Source organism: Condylura cristata, unplaced genomic scaffold (genome assembly GCF_000260355.1).
Source record: "Condylura cristata isolate star-nosed mole 26May11 unplaced genomic scaffold, ConCri1.0 scaffold00004, whole genome shotgun sequence".
Classification (NCBI taxonomy): Eukaryota; Metazoa; Chordata; class Mammalia; order Eulipotyphla; family Talpidae; genus Condylura; species Condylura cristata.
The window spans coordinates 62,231,153-62,247,547 of NW_004567105.1; the positions used below are offsets into that span (position 1 = coordinate 62,231,153).

Here is a 16,395-nt window from a genome sequence, read left to right on the forward strand (position 1 = left end):
AGCAGAACAGGCAGATCGATGAAGTACACTGCTGAGGGGAGCAGCGGGCGGGTCAGGAGAGGTCTGCCATGCCATGTGGTCACCTCCGGGGCGGGAGTCGAACTCATGCAGAAGTGGCTTTAGCTTCTCAATGCAGTGCTTTAACCCACTGCGCCACCAGGGAGGGCCTAAACTGTTATATTATTAAAAAAAAAACAAAAACAAAAACAAAAACAAACAAACAAAAAAAAAACAAGTGTTTTGGGTTGTCCCTGGTGGTACAGTGGGTTCAAACACAGCACTAAGAAGCTAAAGCCACTAAGCATGAGTAAGCATGAGTTCAAGCCTCACTCTGGAGGTGATCCACATAGCCTGGCAGACCTCTCCTCACCTGTTCGCTGCTCCCCTTTGCAGTGTACTTCGTCGATCTGCCTGTTCTGCTCCCTACTCTGCCCCTGGTGAATCGTCTTACTGTCCCTGTGCCTGTGGCCTATATCCAGTTATGTATGCATAAATAAATAAATCTTTAAAACAAAACAAAATGAGTGTTTCATGTGTGCTGGAAGGGAAAAATGCCTTTTCTAGTGTACTCTGTATATGTAGTCTGTTAGCTGAAACTTATTTATTTGTTGAGTTCAAAACTTACATGCTTACTGATTTTTGTGTATATGATTTGTCAATTACTGAGTGAAGTGTATTAAGATATCTCTATGTTCACCTTATTTCTGTTAGTTTTATGTATTGTTATATTTAAAATATGTTAGGTACATACAAGTTTAAAATTCAGTATTAGTAGGGGGTCTCCCTGGTGGCATTACCTAGAAGGACCTGGCCAGGGAGCTTACCCACATGGTGCAGCAAACCGCTTCTGTTTTGCCTGCTCTCCTCTCAGCTTTGTATTTCAGTAGATCTGCCTGTTCTCCCCACTGTGTCTCTGGTGAATCCTCTCACCCCCAGACCTTTGGTTTGCACCCTAGTTCTTCTGTGCAAAAATAAATAATAAAGTCTTAAAAAAAATCAATATTGGGACCCTCTCTGGTGGCACAATGAGATAAAGAACAACACTAAAAAGCTGTCTGCAGCAAGGGTTCAATCCTTGGCCAGGGAGGGGAGTGACCCCTGTATCACTCCCTGTATCTATGGTTTGTACCCCAGCTCATGGATACATAAATAAATCTTTAACAAAATCAATATTGGTAAATCTTTGTAGTAAATTAAACTTTTTATCATTTAATTCATAGTAGTGCATTTTTTGCTTTAGGGTCTATTTTTATAAATATTTATAGGCTTATAATAATCTGGTGTGCCTTTTTGTTAGTTGAAATTTTTGTAGTATATGCAGTTAGTACCCTGTCTGGCTCCCCTTTACCAGTCAATATAATATTTCTCCTTTCATCGTACTTACTCTTTTTCCTCCCTTAGCTTCTCTGTATGAGTTACTATCAAGGGCTATCACCGGCAGAAACAACTTGTAGAGATGCTTGGCAAGTTATGTCCTGTCTTTTTTTTTTTTTAAAGATTTATTTATTTGTACATACAGAACTGGGGTACAGGCCAGAGGCTCAAGGGCGGCGAGAGGCTTCACCAGAGACAGAGTGGGGAGCAGAACAGGCAGATCGATGAAGTACACTGCTGAGGGTAGCAGCGGGCGGGTCAGGAGAGGTCTGCCATGCCATGTGGTTACCTCAGGGCAGGCGGGGATAGAACTCATGCATAAGTGGCTTTAGCTTCTTAGTGCTGTGCTTTAACCCGCTGCGCCACCAGGGAGAGCCTATGTTCTGTCTTTTAACATGGCCCTCAGCCAGTGACTACCTTGTGCATGTTCCCAAAATCCTGGAGCCCTAACCTCCTGGTGGGCCTGATTCTGTAGTACAGTCATATGATGCAGTTTCCCCAGAGGAGGTTTTTGAAAGATTTCAGCTAAAACAACAGCTTGTATCTCTTCCCTCCCTTTTAAGTTTCTCCTGAGAACACTCCTCTACTAAATATCTTGTATAAGAATTCATATCTCAGGGATGCCCTGCTGTTGCAAAGGGTTTAAAATGCAGCACTGGAAAGCTGACTGCTATGCTTTGTTGTGAGTTAATTCCCCCCCCACCCCCGCCCTAGCAGGTGACCCGCATGGTGCAGCATACCTCTTCTGTCTCATCCTGCTGTCCCCCTCAGCAGTGTATGTCGTCAGTCTGCCTATTCTGCTCCCCTGACTCTAGTGAATCCTCTCACTGCCTCTGCACCTCTGGCCTGTACCCCAGTTCTGAATGAACAAATAAATAAATCTTAAAAAAAAAGAAAAGAGTTCATACCTCAGGCATTACTTCTAGTAAGTGGATCTAAAACACCTACTTTCCCAACAGGGTACAACTCAGTCTCTTCTCAGTGTTAAGTTTTACGAATCCTGTTTTAGTTCATTTCAGTGAATTTAATATTTGATGTCTAAGGTAAATTGTTAATTCAATTGTGGGTGCCTTTCAGAATCAACTTTTGCATACTGAAATGGTGAATTCTGGCCCTGAGTGATTCTGATACAGTATCTTTTTTTTTTTTTTAATTTATTTATGCTTACAGAGCTGGGGTACAGGCCAGAGGTGCAGGGGTGGTAAAAGGATTCACTAGAGACAGATTGGGGAGCAGAACAGGCAGATCAAGGAAGAACACTGCTGAGGGGAACAGCGGGCAGGTTAGAAGATGTCTGCCACACCATGTGGATCACCTCGGGGTGGGGATCAAATTCATGCTGAAGTGGCTTTTAGCTTCTTAGTGCTGTGCTGTAACCCGCTGTACCACTAGGGAGGGCCCAGTATCACTTTTAACTCAGATTTTTCCTCTATTTCAGGTAAAATGTTAAAGATAGATTAATAGTACCTTAAAAGATTCATTTGCTGATCCAATTTTCATTTGTTGCTTTACTTCAAGGTCTCCCCTATGTGTTTGAAAGCACCTGTAAGGTATTTTTATGTTAAAGAGCAAGGCATTTACTGCCATTTCGGGGTGTTCTGAAAAATGCTTGTGAAGTACTCTTCTATAGGGTTTAGATCCTCCTCTTTCCTATTCAGAAGAACTGAGCTACTGTACTCCAGTTCTACTTCTAGCCTTGCCTAGCACCAACAGTGAAAGAGCCACGAGGGTGCTTCTTTCAAGGAGAAGCATCAATTCAATTAGAGAAGTCTGGTATGATGTAGAACAGGTCACTTCCCAGTATGATGAATATTCATTCAGTGAGAACCTGGGAGGTATTATTACTTTATCATACTATCTGTCCAGGATAAAGTGATACAAATGATGCTGTCTTTGCTGGCTATGAACTCAGGGTCAGATACCCTGGAAGAGACATACATTGTAAATACATAACTATGGAATTAGAAGCACAAATCCCTATCTCCTCTTTATTTCACCTTCCATTTTTCTGCACTTTCATAGATACACAATAAAATATGGTGTACTATGCCTCTGAATTTCAGAAACGTCCACTTTGGAGAGATTTTGCATAAATGAAATAGCTCACAAAAGCTAAGAGCTGATCAAGTATAAATACTCTTCCCTAAACCAAATTTCTCCTTCACTGTGTAATGTTAAAATTCCTTAGGTTTTCTGCTCCTTGATAGTGACATGTGAGCTGATTCTATAACAATTGACATTTTAATATTTATGAAAGCATTAATATTTATAAAAATTTTAATTTTTATATTATTGATGTTAGCATGATCGTGGTAGGTGACCTCATGAGCAAAAAATTGTTTGTTTTTGTCATATTGCATCATGTTGTGCTGTCCTAAAAACAAAGAGCTATTTTTATTGTGCTGTCTAATAATGATAAGATGACTGGCATAGAGAGCTGAACTTGTATGGTTACTCCCTGTGGGCTTTCATTCCATTGTTGTTCTGGCACAAACTATATTTGAAATAAAATAATGAATGGGGTGCATATTCTTTTTTTTTTTAAATTTACTTATTTGTGCATACAGAACTGGGATACAGGCTAGAGATGCAGGGGCGGTGAGAGGATTCACCGGAGACAGAGTGGGAAGCAGAGCTTCTCTTTGTCAGATGGACAAAGTACACTGCTGAGGAGCATAGTGGTTGAGACAGGAGACATCTGTGCCATGTGGGTCACAGCAAGTTCCCTGGGATTGAACTTGTGCTTTAGTGGCTGCAGCCAGTCTTGTAATTTTGTGATTTAACCTGTTGTGCCTCCAGGGAGGCCCTGAGGTACATTTTTTCTTTTTTTTTTAAAGATTTATTTATTTATGCATACAGAACTGGGGTACAGGCCAGGGATGCGGAGGGTGAGAGGCTTCACCAGAGACAGAGTGGGGAGCAGAATAGGCAGATCGACGAAGTACACTGCTGAGGGGAGCAGGGGGTGGGTCAGGAGAGGTCTGCCACGCCATGTGGTCACCTCCGGGGCAGGCGGGAGTCGAACTCATGCGGAAGCCGTCTTAGATTCTCAGTGCTGTGCTTTAACCCGCCGCGCCACCAGGGAGGGCCTGAGGTACATTTTCTTAACTAGAGACGAGACTCAACCTTGAATCTGTTTTTTCCTTTTTCTAGTTCTGAAGAGCTTTTGTAGTTTTAGCACTTCTGATTAATTTCAAAATAAGGCCTGTTCCCCCCCCCAAACTTCTGTCATACCAGTTTAGAACTGTTCATTTAGCAACCCTTTCTCATTTTATCTTTGTTGTTTCAGTCTATAATTTATGTAAAGTAATTCACTGAGAGAAGATACACATTATCACTTTGACATGGTTCTTCCCTTTGGAACTTAGTAGTTTACAAGAGGTACTGGTTTATATACAGTTAACTGTAGTACAAATCAGGCCGTACTGTTAGAAAAGAAATACACATGCTGCCTTTGTTATGAATAGCACTAGGAGAACAAATTATAAAAGAGAATCACAGAAAATGTGATAGAGTTGATGTGAACCTTGATTTTAAGGCTTTGACAAATGTGGAAGCACTGAAGAGAATTTGAAGTGTGTAGAGCAATGTCAGCAAAGGTATACAGTCATAATGCGAACGGTATGCTTATAAAATGGCAGCTGATCCCATGTGACTATAATACACAGATACCTCATAGAAAACTGCTGGTGGTTGTGGTAGGTTCAGGACTGAGTCTTCTAAGATTGTGTGACCTTGATGCCACACTAAGGAATTTTATTTTCTTTGTAAATAGACATTGGGGCTCTTTTAAATAAAGAGATTTGATTCTTTTGATTTTCCCAACTGTCCCAACTGCCTTCATCTTTTGAGAAGAAAAGGAAGGGCAAAAAAAAAAAACAACCCCCAAATCCCAAAAGGTCAGTTTTGAAGTATAGCGCCGTTACTGTCAGATAAAAGGGGAAACTATAAAGTTCCAAGGCTGCAGCTTTTGTTTTTTCTGCTCTTCTGCTCTCCTCTAAGAATGATCCCTATTCCCAGCTTCATTTTTATGTGATTTGCTTTCTGTGGTTTTCATTTGTTATCTCTTAAAATAAGAGAATTATATTCTAGATTATATTAACTGGTGCTTTTTAAAAGCCTTTATTGATCTTAAGTGGTAAGAAATAAGTTGGATAGGGGTAAGCAAACTGAATTTTTTTTTCCTTCATTAGACTGAAGAAGAATAAGTGGGAAGAATATTGAAGTTAAAAAAGTAGTTTCTCTTTTTCAAAATTTGGAGCAGTAGGTATTATTGAGAATCACCTTAAGGTTCAGTTTTCTTAAAAAGTGAGGTCAACATAAGATTTGCTTTTAAAGGTGATTATAGCAGAAATATAAGTGCTGTGTCATTGTCATCCATCGCTTGTTTTGGCCCACATAACCGGACTTGAGTAGACATCATGCTGCCTGTATCACATGGCTCACAGGGGGAGGTTTCTAGTGTAGATTATTTTTCTTGGAGAAATAAATTTAAATTGACTCAGACAGAAAAGTGGCAGTCTGCATACAGTTGGGAATGAACACAAGCTACTTGGATAAAGTAAGTAAATAAGTAGACTTGCAGTTTGTGCAAGGTTTTATGTGTGTGAATATGTCTGTACATATGGATGCAGTGTTTTTATATTTAGAGGACAGAGCTCCCTAAAGTAGCAGTGTGTAAAGGACTCTGTTTTGGGGTTTATGTGGCAGTAAAATCAACCGGTTTACTCTCATATAGGAATGTAATTAGGTGATGACCTCAGCTTTTCTGGTAGGCAAGGCCTTTCTCCTTTTGTTGATCGTGTGATGAACAGGACAAATGGTGGTTATGAACAGAATCCTGCCAAACCTGGAAATTTCTTCATTTCATAACAGCACTACTGTTGTCCTTGAAGTGTATAGGGAAGCACCTGGGGGTGGAAAGTTAATATATTCTACAGGGGGATCGTAGTTTATTGGCTAGTGAAGATGTTCCTGAGTTGTCAGTAGCCATTTGCCCGTTTAGTTCTGGGAAAGAACAGGAGAAATTAAGATTAGCTTCTGGGATCATATGTGCCTGTCAACTGTATATGATTGTAGCTGATTCCCCTAGAGATCCTTAGTAAAGATTTTTATTTTGCTTTGAGTGGAATGCTGTTTTGATTGAAAGTATAAATCAAGATTCTCTAGTTAGAGAAATTAAAAACAGAACACAGCCACCAAGCAAATAAGGTTCAATTTGAAATGTAATAGGCTTTTGAAAGTCATTAAATCATATTTGAGAAATAAAGTCTCCATTTAGTAAGTGAAAGCCTGCTAGGCAAACTCAAAATCTCTCATGTAGAATATGAAATCGTTATGATACAAACTATACTTATAACATGGTTGCTGGGAGACCTGGGTTCCTTCCAAACCTGGGACAAGCACTGCATTTTTTTTTTTTAAGATTTATTTATTTATGCATTACAGAACTGGGGTACAGGCCAGAGATGAAGGGGCAGTGAGAGGATTCAGAACAGGTCGACTGATGAAGTACACTGCTGAGGGGAGCAGTGGGCGGGTCAGGAGAGGTCTGCCACACCATGTGGTCACCTCCCGGGCAGGCGGGAATCGAACTCATGCGGAAGTGGCTTTAGCTTCTTAGTGCAGTGCTTTAACCCGCTGCGCCACCAGGGAGGGCAAGCACTGCATTTTAACCATAGCACTCTCAATATTATCCTGGGATAGCAGCTTAGTGTTGACTTCAGAATTCTGTCATTTAAATCAGTCAAAAAATTTTAAAAGTATAGAAGGAAATATTAGCCCACATATCTTTATATGTATGTTTCTTGTCCATAACTCATCCCTTTCCTTCCTACCACCCTTTCCTTCAAAAAATCAAAAAACTAAGACATAGTATCAGGCATAAAGGTTTTTCTTAAATATTTATTTATTTATTTATGCATACAGGCCAGAGGTCCAAGGGTGGCAAGAGGATTCTAGAGCCAAGAGTGGGGAGCAGATCAGGCAGATCATTGAAGTACACTGCTTAGGGAAGCAGTGGGCGGATCAGGAGTGATCTGCTTGGCCATGTGGATTACCTCTGGGGTTGGGTATTGAACTCACACGGAAGCAGCTGCAGCTAGCTTGCAGTGCTTTGCTCTAACCCCTTACACCACCAGGGAGACCCTATAAAGAAAATTTAAGTAAGCAGTATGCTACCATTAAGAATTACTAATGAATATTTATTTATTTAATTTGCTATTTGGAATTCAGGATTCTTTTTCCTCAAATGAGCAATTTTATGAATGATAATTTTGTTTCTAAATTTGTCCAGTTTACTGAGAAGAAAGTTTCTTGTAAAATGGGAATGAGGCACTTTGAAAGATATCAATACTTGCCATTGCCATTTTATTACCTCCCTATTTTCAACTTACAAGGGACTCTGGACCCACATACCTTCTCTTTTTCTGTGATACGTTTTGCAGACTTGTTTTGTTCCATGAAATGCTCTATGCTTATATTATTTTTCTCTCTTTTCACAATAAAACTAAAAACTCAAACACTTTTCAAGAAACCTATCCTTGGTGTGAATGGGGCTCTCCCTGGTGGCGCAGTGGGTTGAAGCACAGCACTAAGAAGCTAAAGCCACATCCGCATGAGTTCAATCCTTGCCTGCCCCAGAGGTGATCCACATGGCACAACAGACCTCTCCTGACCCGCCCGCTGCTCCCCTCAGCAGTGTACTTTGCAGTTGGCCTGTTCTTATCCCCACTCTGTCTCAGGTGAAGCCTCTCACCACCCCTGTACCTCTAGCCTGTACCCCAGTTCTGTATGCATAAATCTTTTTTTTAAAAAAAGTGTGAATGATCATCTAGGGATTTTCTCTACCTTACTCCCTTTTAGGTTTTAAATAGGATTCTAAACCTTTTAAAAGAGAATACTATCTAGAGCAAATGAATCTTTGTAGAAAAAAGATTGGCTAATGTGTCAGTGAAATGAAAATAATACAGTGTATATAAAAACATCTGTCTAGACTTCAGCTCTTCCTTTCCTTAGTTTTGTCATTTTATCTCTAAAGCAGTATGGTTTCAGGGAGAAGGTAGAGAAATAGAGGGAGGACAGAGGCAGCAGTAGGCCATTTGTAAACTTGTTTGTGAACACAGACTCCAAGTGAATGACTACAGATGAGGCCTAAAATTTTCAGGAGGACTTCTTGGAACTTAAAACATGGCCTATATATTTGTACATTTAAATTTGGTATGAATACTAATGTATACACCTGAAAAATACTTTCAGTTCAGTAATTAGTTTGTGTTCTTATCTAAAGCAACCATACAGCAGAGAAGGTGTTTGTGAATTCATCATATATTCTTATTTACCCTTTATGAGTACATAGCTATTAATAGTAAGAAGTCAAGATTCTATTCTATGCTTCGTCATCTTGTCATGTTTCCTCTTGCCTTAGTTTATTTATTTTCAACCCTCTTGTACCAGATATTTCACTTTAGACGTGGGCTCAGAATGAAAGATGCAATTTCAAAATGCTGTGATTGGAAACTCTGTTCTCTGGTGCTTTGTTAAATAATATGGAGCTTATTTTCTGACATACTAGTATCAAGTCTCTTTTGATGTTATTCAGAACTGGGTAGAGTTTCTTAACCTCCAGTTAGATTTGCTTAAGCAGGATACTGTACGTTCATGAATTTGTTTTCAATCTGTCTATTTGCCAAAAAGCCTTTATCTTTTAATAAAACTGAATCTAGTTATACTCGAGAGTACTTGCTGCATAAAATATTAGTCACATTCACATTGAGGAGCTGTATGAAGTTCATTTACTTTTAACTTAAAGATGAAACAGAATTATAATTAGCTTATAGAATTACCAACATTAGAAATCATTTAACAGACTGCTCTTATTTTAAGATTAGGGAATTCACCCTGGAAAAGTGACTCATAGTCATATGTGCTTCACTGAAGGGTGGAAACTGTGCCCCGCTTTCTTGCGTTCTCTTAACAAATCCATTTAAAGTTAACGTTCTTAATTATCTATGAATAGAAGATGAATAGTATAATGATTGAGAGGTCATTTTTAAAAAAGTAAATAGTGCTCATTTACATGGGTACATTTTTTGCTTTTTGGAATAATCCAGATTTGAAAATAGTACTGTATCATATCCTTTGTCCATAAAACACATAAGTAAATGTTTTAAGGCATAAATGAATATTAAATGACCATAGTGGTTTTATAAGATGTGAGGTGATACTCATTTTATAAATTTATTAAAATCATTTCTGGAAGGCTTGCAGAACCAGTTTAACAAATGAACTTAAGAAGTTTATTATACTTATGCATGTTTTAGAATAGACTGGGTAAAATTGGGTAATCTTCTCTTTAATATATTGGTAACTGAAGCTTTCTGGCTAAAGGCCAGTGTTTTCACTTCCAACACAACACTATAAATTTGCCTTTTTAGGGTCATTTTTTATAAGTAGAGTTTGTGTGTGTGTGTGTGTGTGTTTAAATCATCCTTCTATTTATATGTGGTGATAAGAATAGCTAAACTGTTAAATTCAGATGCTGGGCAGTTGGTTAGGTGCAGTCACAGCCAAGTCACTTTGTCACTTCTCAGTTTTATAATTTTCTATCCATTTTATCTTTAGTCTGAATTTAAGCCACTAGTCATAGTCCATGAGCCACATATGTCTGCTTAGGAAATGGTCTAGTAACGTAAGGGAGGAGGGACAAGATTACAGCGGATTAAAAGCTGCCCTTGAAGGATCTGCACTCAGATAAATTAGGTTTAAAAATGTATTCCTGTTTTTTTTTTTTAAAGACTTATTTATTTATGCATACAGAACTGGGTTACAGGCCAGAGGTGCAGAGGAGGTGGGAGGATTCACCAGAGACAGAACAGGCAGATTGACGAAGTACACTGCTGAGGGGAGCAGGGAATGACAGGATAGGTCTGCTGGGCCATATGGGTCACCCCCCTGGCCGGGGATAGAACTCAGTCTGTTACAGGGCAGGGTAAAGGGCATCCCTGAACTGCTCTGCCATCCGCCTCATCGAGACAAAACATAAGACCTTTAATGGAAAGGAACTTTAGTACAATTAGTGCACAATACAGAGAAAGCAATATAGTTTCTAAACTAGACATCCAAAGTTATCCATCACCTCGTGGGTAAAAGCTATCCAAAAGGGATTGGCTCAAAGCAAAGTGAGCCGCAAGTGTAAAGGACCTTCTAGTAGGGACCAGGAAAAGGATCAGAAATGGCCAAACAAGTCTGGGAGGAAAAGAGCAAAGTCAAAATCAAGATAAATGCTACCATAGTTAATCTTCCCACAGGTCTCTTTCACATCTGTTTCAACCAGTCCAGTTCAAGAAACAAGAGCACTTCATATGTGTCTCTGCTCCATGTTTCTTCGGTCCATGGTTCTTCCTCAGGTCTCCTGGCTCTCCATCCTGCTTCCTTCCTCTTCAGTCTCCTGTCCAGATTCTTCTCCTTCCTGCTCAACCCCACTCTTCTTTGGGTGGGACAGGGAACCTGGAACCCCCTTTTTCCTGGGGACCACCCTGTACAATCCCCTCTTGATTTTTATACCACCATATCTATGGTGGCACAGATTTTAGTGTGCAGTCTTAAGAGACAATCTTATTAAGGTTTCCAGCTTATGCAAAACCAGCTATTAGTCACCAGCATTGTTCATGAATGTCCAGTATGACAGTCATTACTGAAAAATAGTCCATCAGTACATAGGGCCTTTGTACACTGGAATTGGAATAGGCTAGCATGATTTTTCAAGGTTCTAGAACTATTTGTATACATTTTATGATTTTGGTAGCCTTGAAGCTGGGTCCTCTAGTGAAAATGAAAAAGAAATGCTTGAAAAAGGCCTGTGATTTTCATATTTGTAACACAAGCTAGTGTTAGTGAGAGTGGGAAGTGTGTGGAGACAGAGATGAAGGTAGAAGGACAATATTCCTTGCGGTGTGTTTCCTAAGAAAATTTGTTGGATGGCCCTCCCTGGTGCCATCACAGTGTGTTAAAGTACAGCACTGTGAAGCTGTCCACAGTCACTGCAGCACGAGCTTGCTCCCTGTCCAGGGAGGTGACCCACATGGTACAGCAGACCTCTCCTGTCTTGCCCACTGCTTCTCTCAGCAGTGTACCTTCTTGATCTGCCTGCTCTGCTCCCCACTCTTTCTCTGGTGAACCCTCTCATCCACACCTCTGACCTGTAATCCCAGTTCTTATATGCATAAATAAATAAATCTTTAAAAAAAGAAAATTTGCTGGAGAGGTTGACACTGGAAGAGCCTGACTATTAAGTGAATTTTTACTTTAAAAAATCATTTGGGTTGGGGCACTCCTAGGTATCTACCCAAAAGATACAAAAACACTGATTGAAAAATATACTTGTACCCCCATGTTTATTGCTGCTTTATTTACAATTGGAAAAACATGGAAGCAGCCCAAATGCCCAAAAGTAGATGACTGGATAAAAAAGATGTGGTACATATATACAATGGAATATTACTCAGCAACCAAAAAAGAGAAACACATGTCTTTTGCAGCAACTTGGATGGAGCTGGAAAAGATCATGCTTAGTGAGATAAGCCAGAAAGAGAAAGAAAAATACCAGATGGTTTCACTCATAGCAGGAGTATAATGGACCAGGCGAGAAAATAACAAAAATAATGAACAACCATATACCAGAGACATTTGGGGCGGGGGAAGGGTGGGAAATGCATGGAACTATGGTGGTGGCACACGGGTGATTTGGTGATGGGAAACCTGCGGGGATTACAATCGAGATGGAAAAAAAAATGTGCAAAATGATATAAAAATAAACTTTTGTAGTAATTAAAAAAAAATCATTTGGGTTGGGGAAAGAAAGTGTATATTAGTTGTGATTCTTTGACAGAAATATGTTAAATAAATTGGCAGAAGAAAAATTTATTGAAATGTCACTCACTTTGACTTGAGAAAAAAGACAATTATAGACATTGTTTATTGGCTGTGTGAATAATTGCCACTCATTGGTGTTCCTTCCAGGTTGTAGATCTAATGAAAATGTCTTGGTCCAAGCATTCCCTCCTGTTTTCTAATTAGCAAAGTTCCAGTCATGTGCCTAACTTTACTATGGGGATAGGTAATAGGATATATGGAGGTGGGAGAAAGGTAAAATAAAATTATGGGAGGACAGAAGCAGTAGCCTTTATATTACGCAACTTAAGAATTGTGTTTGATTTATGTTTTCTTGGCCCAGAAACCAAGATCTTATTTCATTTAACTTTGTCTCTTGAGGTGGCTATTAAAATTCTGTTCTTTCAAGATAGAAAGGGCACTTTTTTTTTTATTTCCTACTGTGCTGTGTATGTATCAGAATCTCAATTTATTGTGGGCCCTTTGGTTTTCTCCATTAGATCATTTCTGTATTTTCTTGGCTGTTCACCTGAAATTTTACCTATTGTAGATCATACTTCATAGCTGCAGATTATATTGACAAACCAAGAGCCTGATGTTCTGTGAAGATGAGAATGTATATGATCACAGAGAGCAACCACCTCCCCTAGCTAAATCAGTATTTTGTCTGTATTTTACCATGCCTGCAGGGTAGTGTTATAATTTATAATTTGATTGATGGAACTATTCATAGGTGGTTCATGAAGTAATGTAAGGCTCATACTCACAGACTTTTATCAAGAAAGGCAATTTCATTTGCCTGATAGCAATATAACTTTTTTTTTAATGGAACTATAATATAATCTGACCTCTTTTGCATATTCTTTTTAAAAATTAATACATGGTATTTAGAAATGCAGATTCAATGGGAAGGATCTTAGTTTCTGTAACCTTGGATAACTTAATTTCTGATATTTAATTTTTCTTATTAAGAAAAGAACAAAGTGGCTTTTGATTTGTTTTGCCTCTCACATGTGAAAAAAATCGTGTTTTTTTTTTCTCATATTCCTATCTAATCCTGAACTTTAATTTTCTGTAAAATAAGGGAGACTCTTCTATTCTAAACTTTTACTTATTTCTTTTTAAAATAATTGATAAGGGTTTTTAGGAATGTTTTCCTCTTTGCAGTGCTCACCCCAGTGAAATGTCTTTCCCCCCCCTTTACCAGGCAATTACAGTGGTGCAGAATGGCTGACCTCAGTCTTACAGATGCATTAACAGACCCACCTCCAGAAATTGAGGAAGAGATAAAACGGGACTTTATTGCCACACTGGAAGCAGAGGCCTTTGATGATGTTGTGGGAGAAACTGTTGGGAAAACAGACTATATTCCTCTTCTGGATGTTGATGAAAAAACTGGGAATTCAGAGTCAAAGAAGAAATCATGCTCAGATACTAGCCAGATTGAAGGTAAGTATTTAAGGCAAATATAATTGTTCAGAAGGTAGACTAGGGATTATACTTTGGGTCATCATTTAGGGAACTAAATTGATTTTTTTTAGTGTAGGCTGGTAACTATTCTATAAATTTTTTTTTGTTGTTTGAAACCAAGGAGAGGTGTGGGCTCATTAACCTTTAGTTGAGTGTGTATTCATGAAGCTATAGATAATTTGTTCTGTAATGTCTCAATTGCAGTATAATCTACCACTTAGTTTCCTGTATTAAATGACCTGTTGTGCCTTTCGCTGTAAGTAGCTTTGTAAAGTTAGGTAAGCTAATTCTGTGTTTCAATCAAGACTTAATTAATAGGGGAGGGAGCACAAGGTTCTGTCTTTGGTGATGGACTATGGTTTCCTTTGGTTCTACAAACAACATGTAAAGGGGGGAAATCCTACAGTTTTATAGAGCAGACAACAATGTAAAGTGGTATTAACTCTAAGAAAATGAATTCAGTTAATAAAATTAGAATGGAATTAGATAACATTTGTCTTTGGGAGTACTATCAAGTCAGGATCAAAACACGGATTAAATCTTTTAAAAGGGATTTGGGCCCTTCCTGGTGGTGCAGGGCCCTCTCTGGTGGCGCAGCGGGTTAAAGCACAGCACTGAGAAGCTGAAGCCACTGCAGCATGAGTTCAATCCCCATCCCTCCCCCCAGGTGATCCACATGGCACAGCAGACCTCTCCTGTCTCACCTGCTGCTCCCCTCAGCAGTGTACTTTGTCAGTCTGCCTGTTCTGCTCCCCACTCTGGTGAATCTTCCTACCTCCCCTGCACTTTTGGCCTGTACCACAATTCTGTATTATGAATAAATAAATCTTTAAAAAAAAAAAAAGGGATGGGGTTTGCTGTGCTTATATTGCTGGATCAGACTTGCATCGATGGTATTTGGGTTTATGGTGTGTAGTTTGCTTGTGATGATTTTTTCCTGGTTTTAAATTGAGATTATGCTGACTTCCTAAGATGAAATGGGAAGTAGTATTCCGTTGTTTTATTTTCTAGAATAACTTGTGTAGAATTTATATAGTTTACTCTCTAGTGTTTGATAAAATTTCTGAGTCTGGAGTTTTATCAGATGTTTAACTAGAAATTCAATTCCTTAAGTTCCTTTCTTGAAAAAGATACAGTACTCTTTGAATATCAGTTTTTTTCTCAGGTAAGCTTTTGTAATTTATCTCTCAAGGTATTTTTATTTTATCTGTTGTCAAATTAGTGGAGTTAAAATTCTGATTTTACCTTATTCTTCTAATGTCTGTAGGATCTAGTGTCATGTCTCTTCTTTCACTCCTTATATTGGTGATTTGTGTTCTCTCTCTCTCTCTCTCATATTTCCCTTGATGAGTCTATATGGAATTGTATTGATCTTTTCTAAAGATTCAAATTTGGTATTCATAGATATTTTTTCAACTTTTATGTTTTGAATTTCTGCTCATCTTTATATCTATTCATCTGTTTATTTTGAGTTAATTTGCTTTTTTCTAGCTCCTTATGGTAGTAGTTTTGATCATTAATTTGAAGCATTTCTTCTTTCTTTAAATAAGCATTTAAAATTGTAAAAGTGCCTCTAATAATTTTAGCTATTTCAAACAAGCTTTTGATATTATTTTATAGTTATTTATTATATAATTAAAATATATTATAATTTCCCTTGTGAATTCCTCTTTTACCCATGGGTGACTTATAAGTATATTGTTTAATTTCTTAATACTTCCGAAATTTTTCCAGAGAGCTCTCTGTATTAATTTTTAGTTTAATTTTGTTATATTCAGAAGGCATCTTTAATTTTTTTTTTTTAAAGATTTGTGCATACAGAACTCGGGTACAGGCCAGAGACTCAGGGTTGGCGAAAGACTTCACCAGAGACAGAGTGGGGAGCAGAACAGGCAGATTGACGAAGTACACTGCTGAGGGGAGCAGCGGGCGGGTCAGGAGAGGTCTGTCTTGCCATGTGGTCACCTCCAGGGCAGGCGGGAATCGAACTCATGCGGAAGTGGTTTCAGCTTCTTAGTGCAGTGCTTTAACCTGCTGCGCCACCAGGGAGGGCCCAGCATCTTTAATTTTTTAAAGATTTATTTATTTATGCATATAAAAACTGGGGTACAGGCCAGAGGTGCAGAGGATGAGAGGATTCACCAAAGACAGAGTATGGAACAGAACAGGCAGATTGACTGAAGTATACTGCTGAGGGAGCAACAGACCAGACCAAGAGGTCTGCTATGCCATGTGGGTCACCTCCCTGGCAAGGGATTGAACTCATGCTGTAGTGGCTGGGCAACTTCATAGTGCTGTGCTTTTACCCCTTGTGCCACCAGGGAGGCCCTGGCATTTTTAAATTTTAAATTTATGTCTGTCAGAGTTCTTTAGGATTCTGTATATGACTTTTCATAGGGTTCTGTGGCTACTTGAAATAATGTTTATGATGCTGTGATTATGTACTGTTATTAATGTCAGTTAAGCTAGATAATAATATTATCTAGGTTTTCTATATACTTACTGATTTTATTATATATACTTGTTCTAATTATTTTTGAGAGTTGCGTGTTGACTATGTAGTTATGTAGATTTATTTCTTCCTTCAGTTTAGATTTTGTTTCATGTAGTTTGGAGATCTGTTATCATGTGTATGTTTTTCATTGCTCTGTCTTGGTGAAT

The 16,395-nt window shown here is 38.7% G+C and overlaps 1 protein-coding gene across 7 annotated transcripts in view; it reads left to right on the forward strand.

The window, feature by feature from the left end:
• MAP4 (microtubule-associated protein 4) overlaps positions 1–16,395 on the forward strand; it is a 160,215-nt gene that overhangs the window by 46,202 nt on the left and 97,618 nt on the right. For all 7 annotated transcript variants that reach the window (XM_012735312.1, XM_012735314.1, XM_012735311.1 and 4 more), the window contains exon 2: positions 13,472–13,713. In XM_012735312.1, coding sequence (XP_012590766.1) covers positions 13,491–13,713 — 223 coding nt within the window. In that variant the 5' untranslated portion in view covers positions 13,472–13,490. The remainder of the gene's footprint in view (positions 1–13,471; positions 13,714–16,395) is intronic.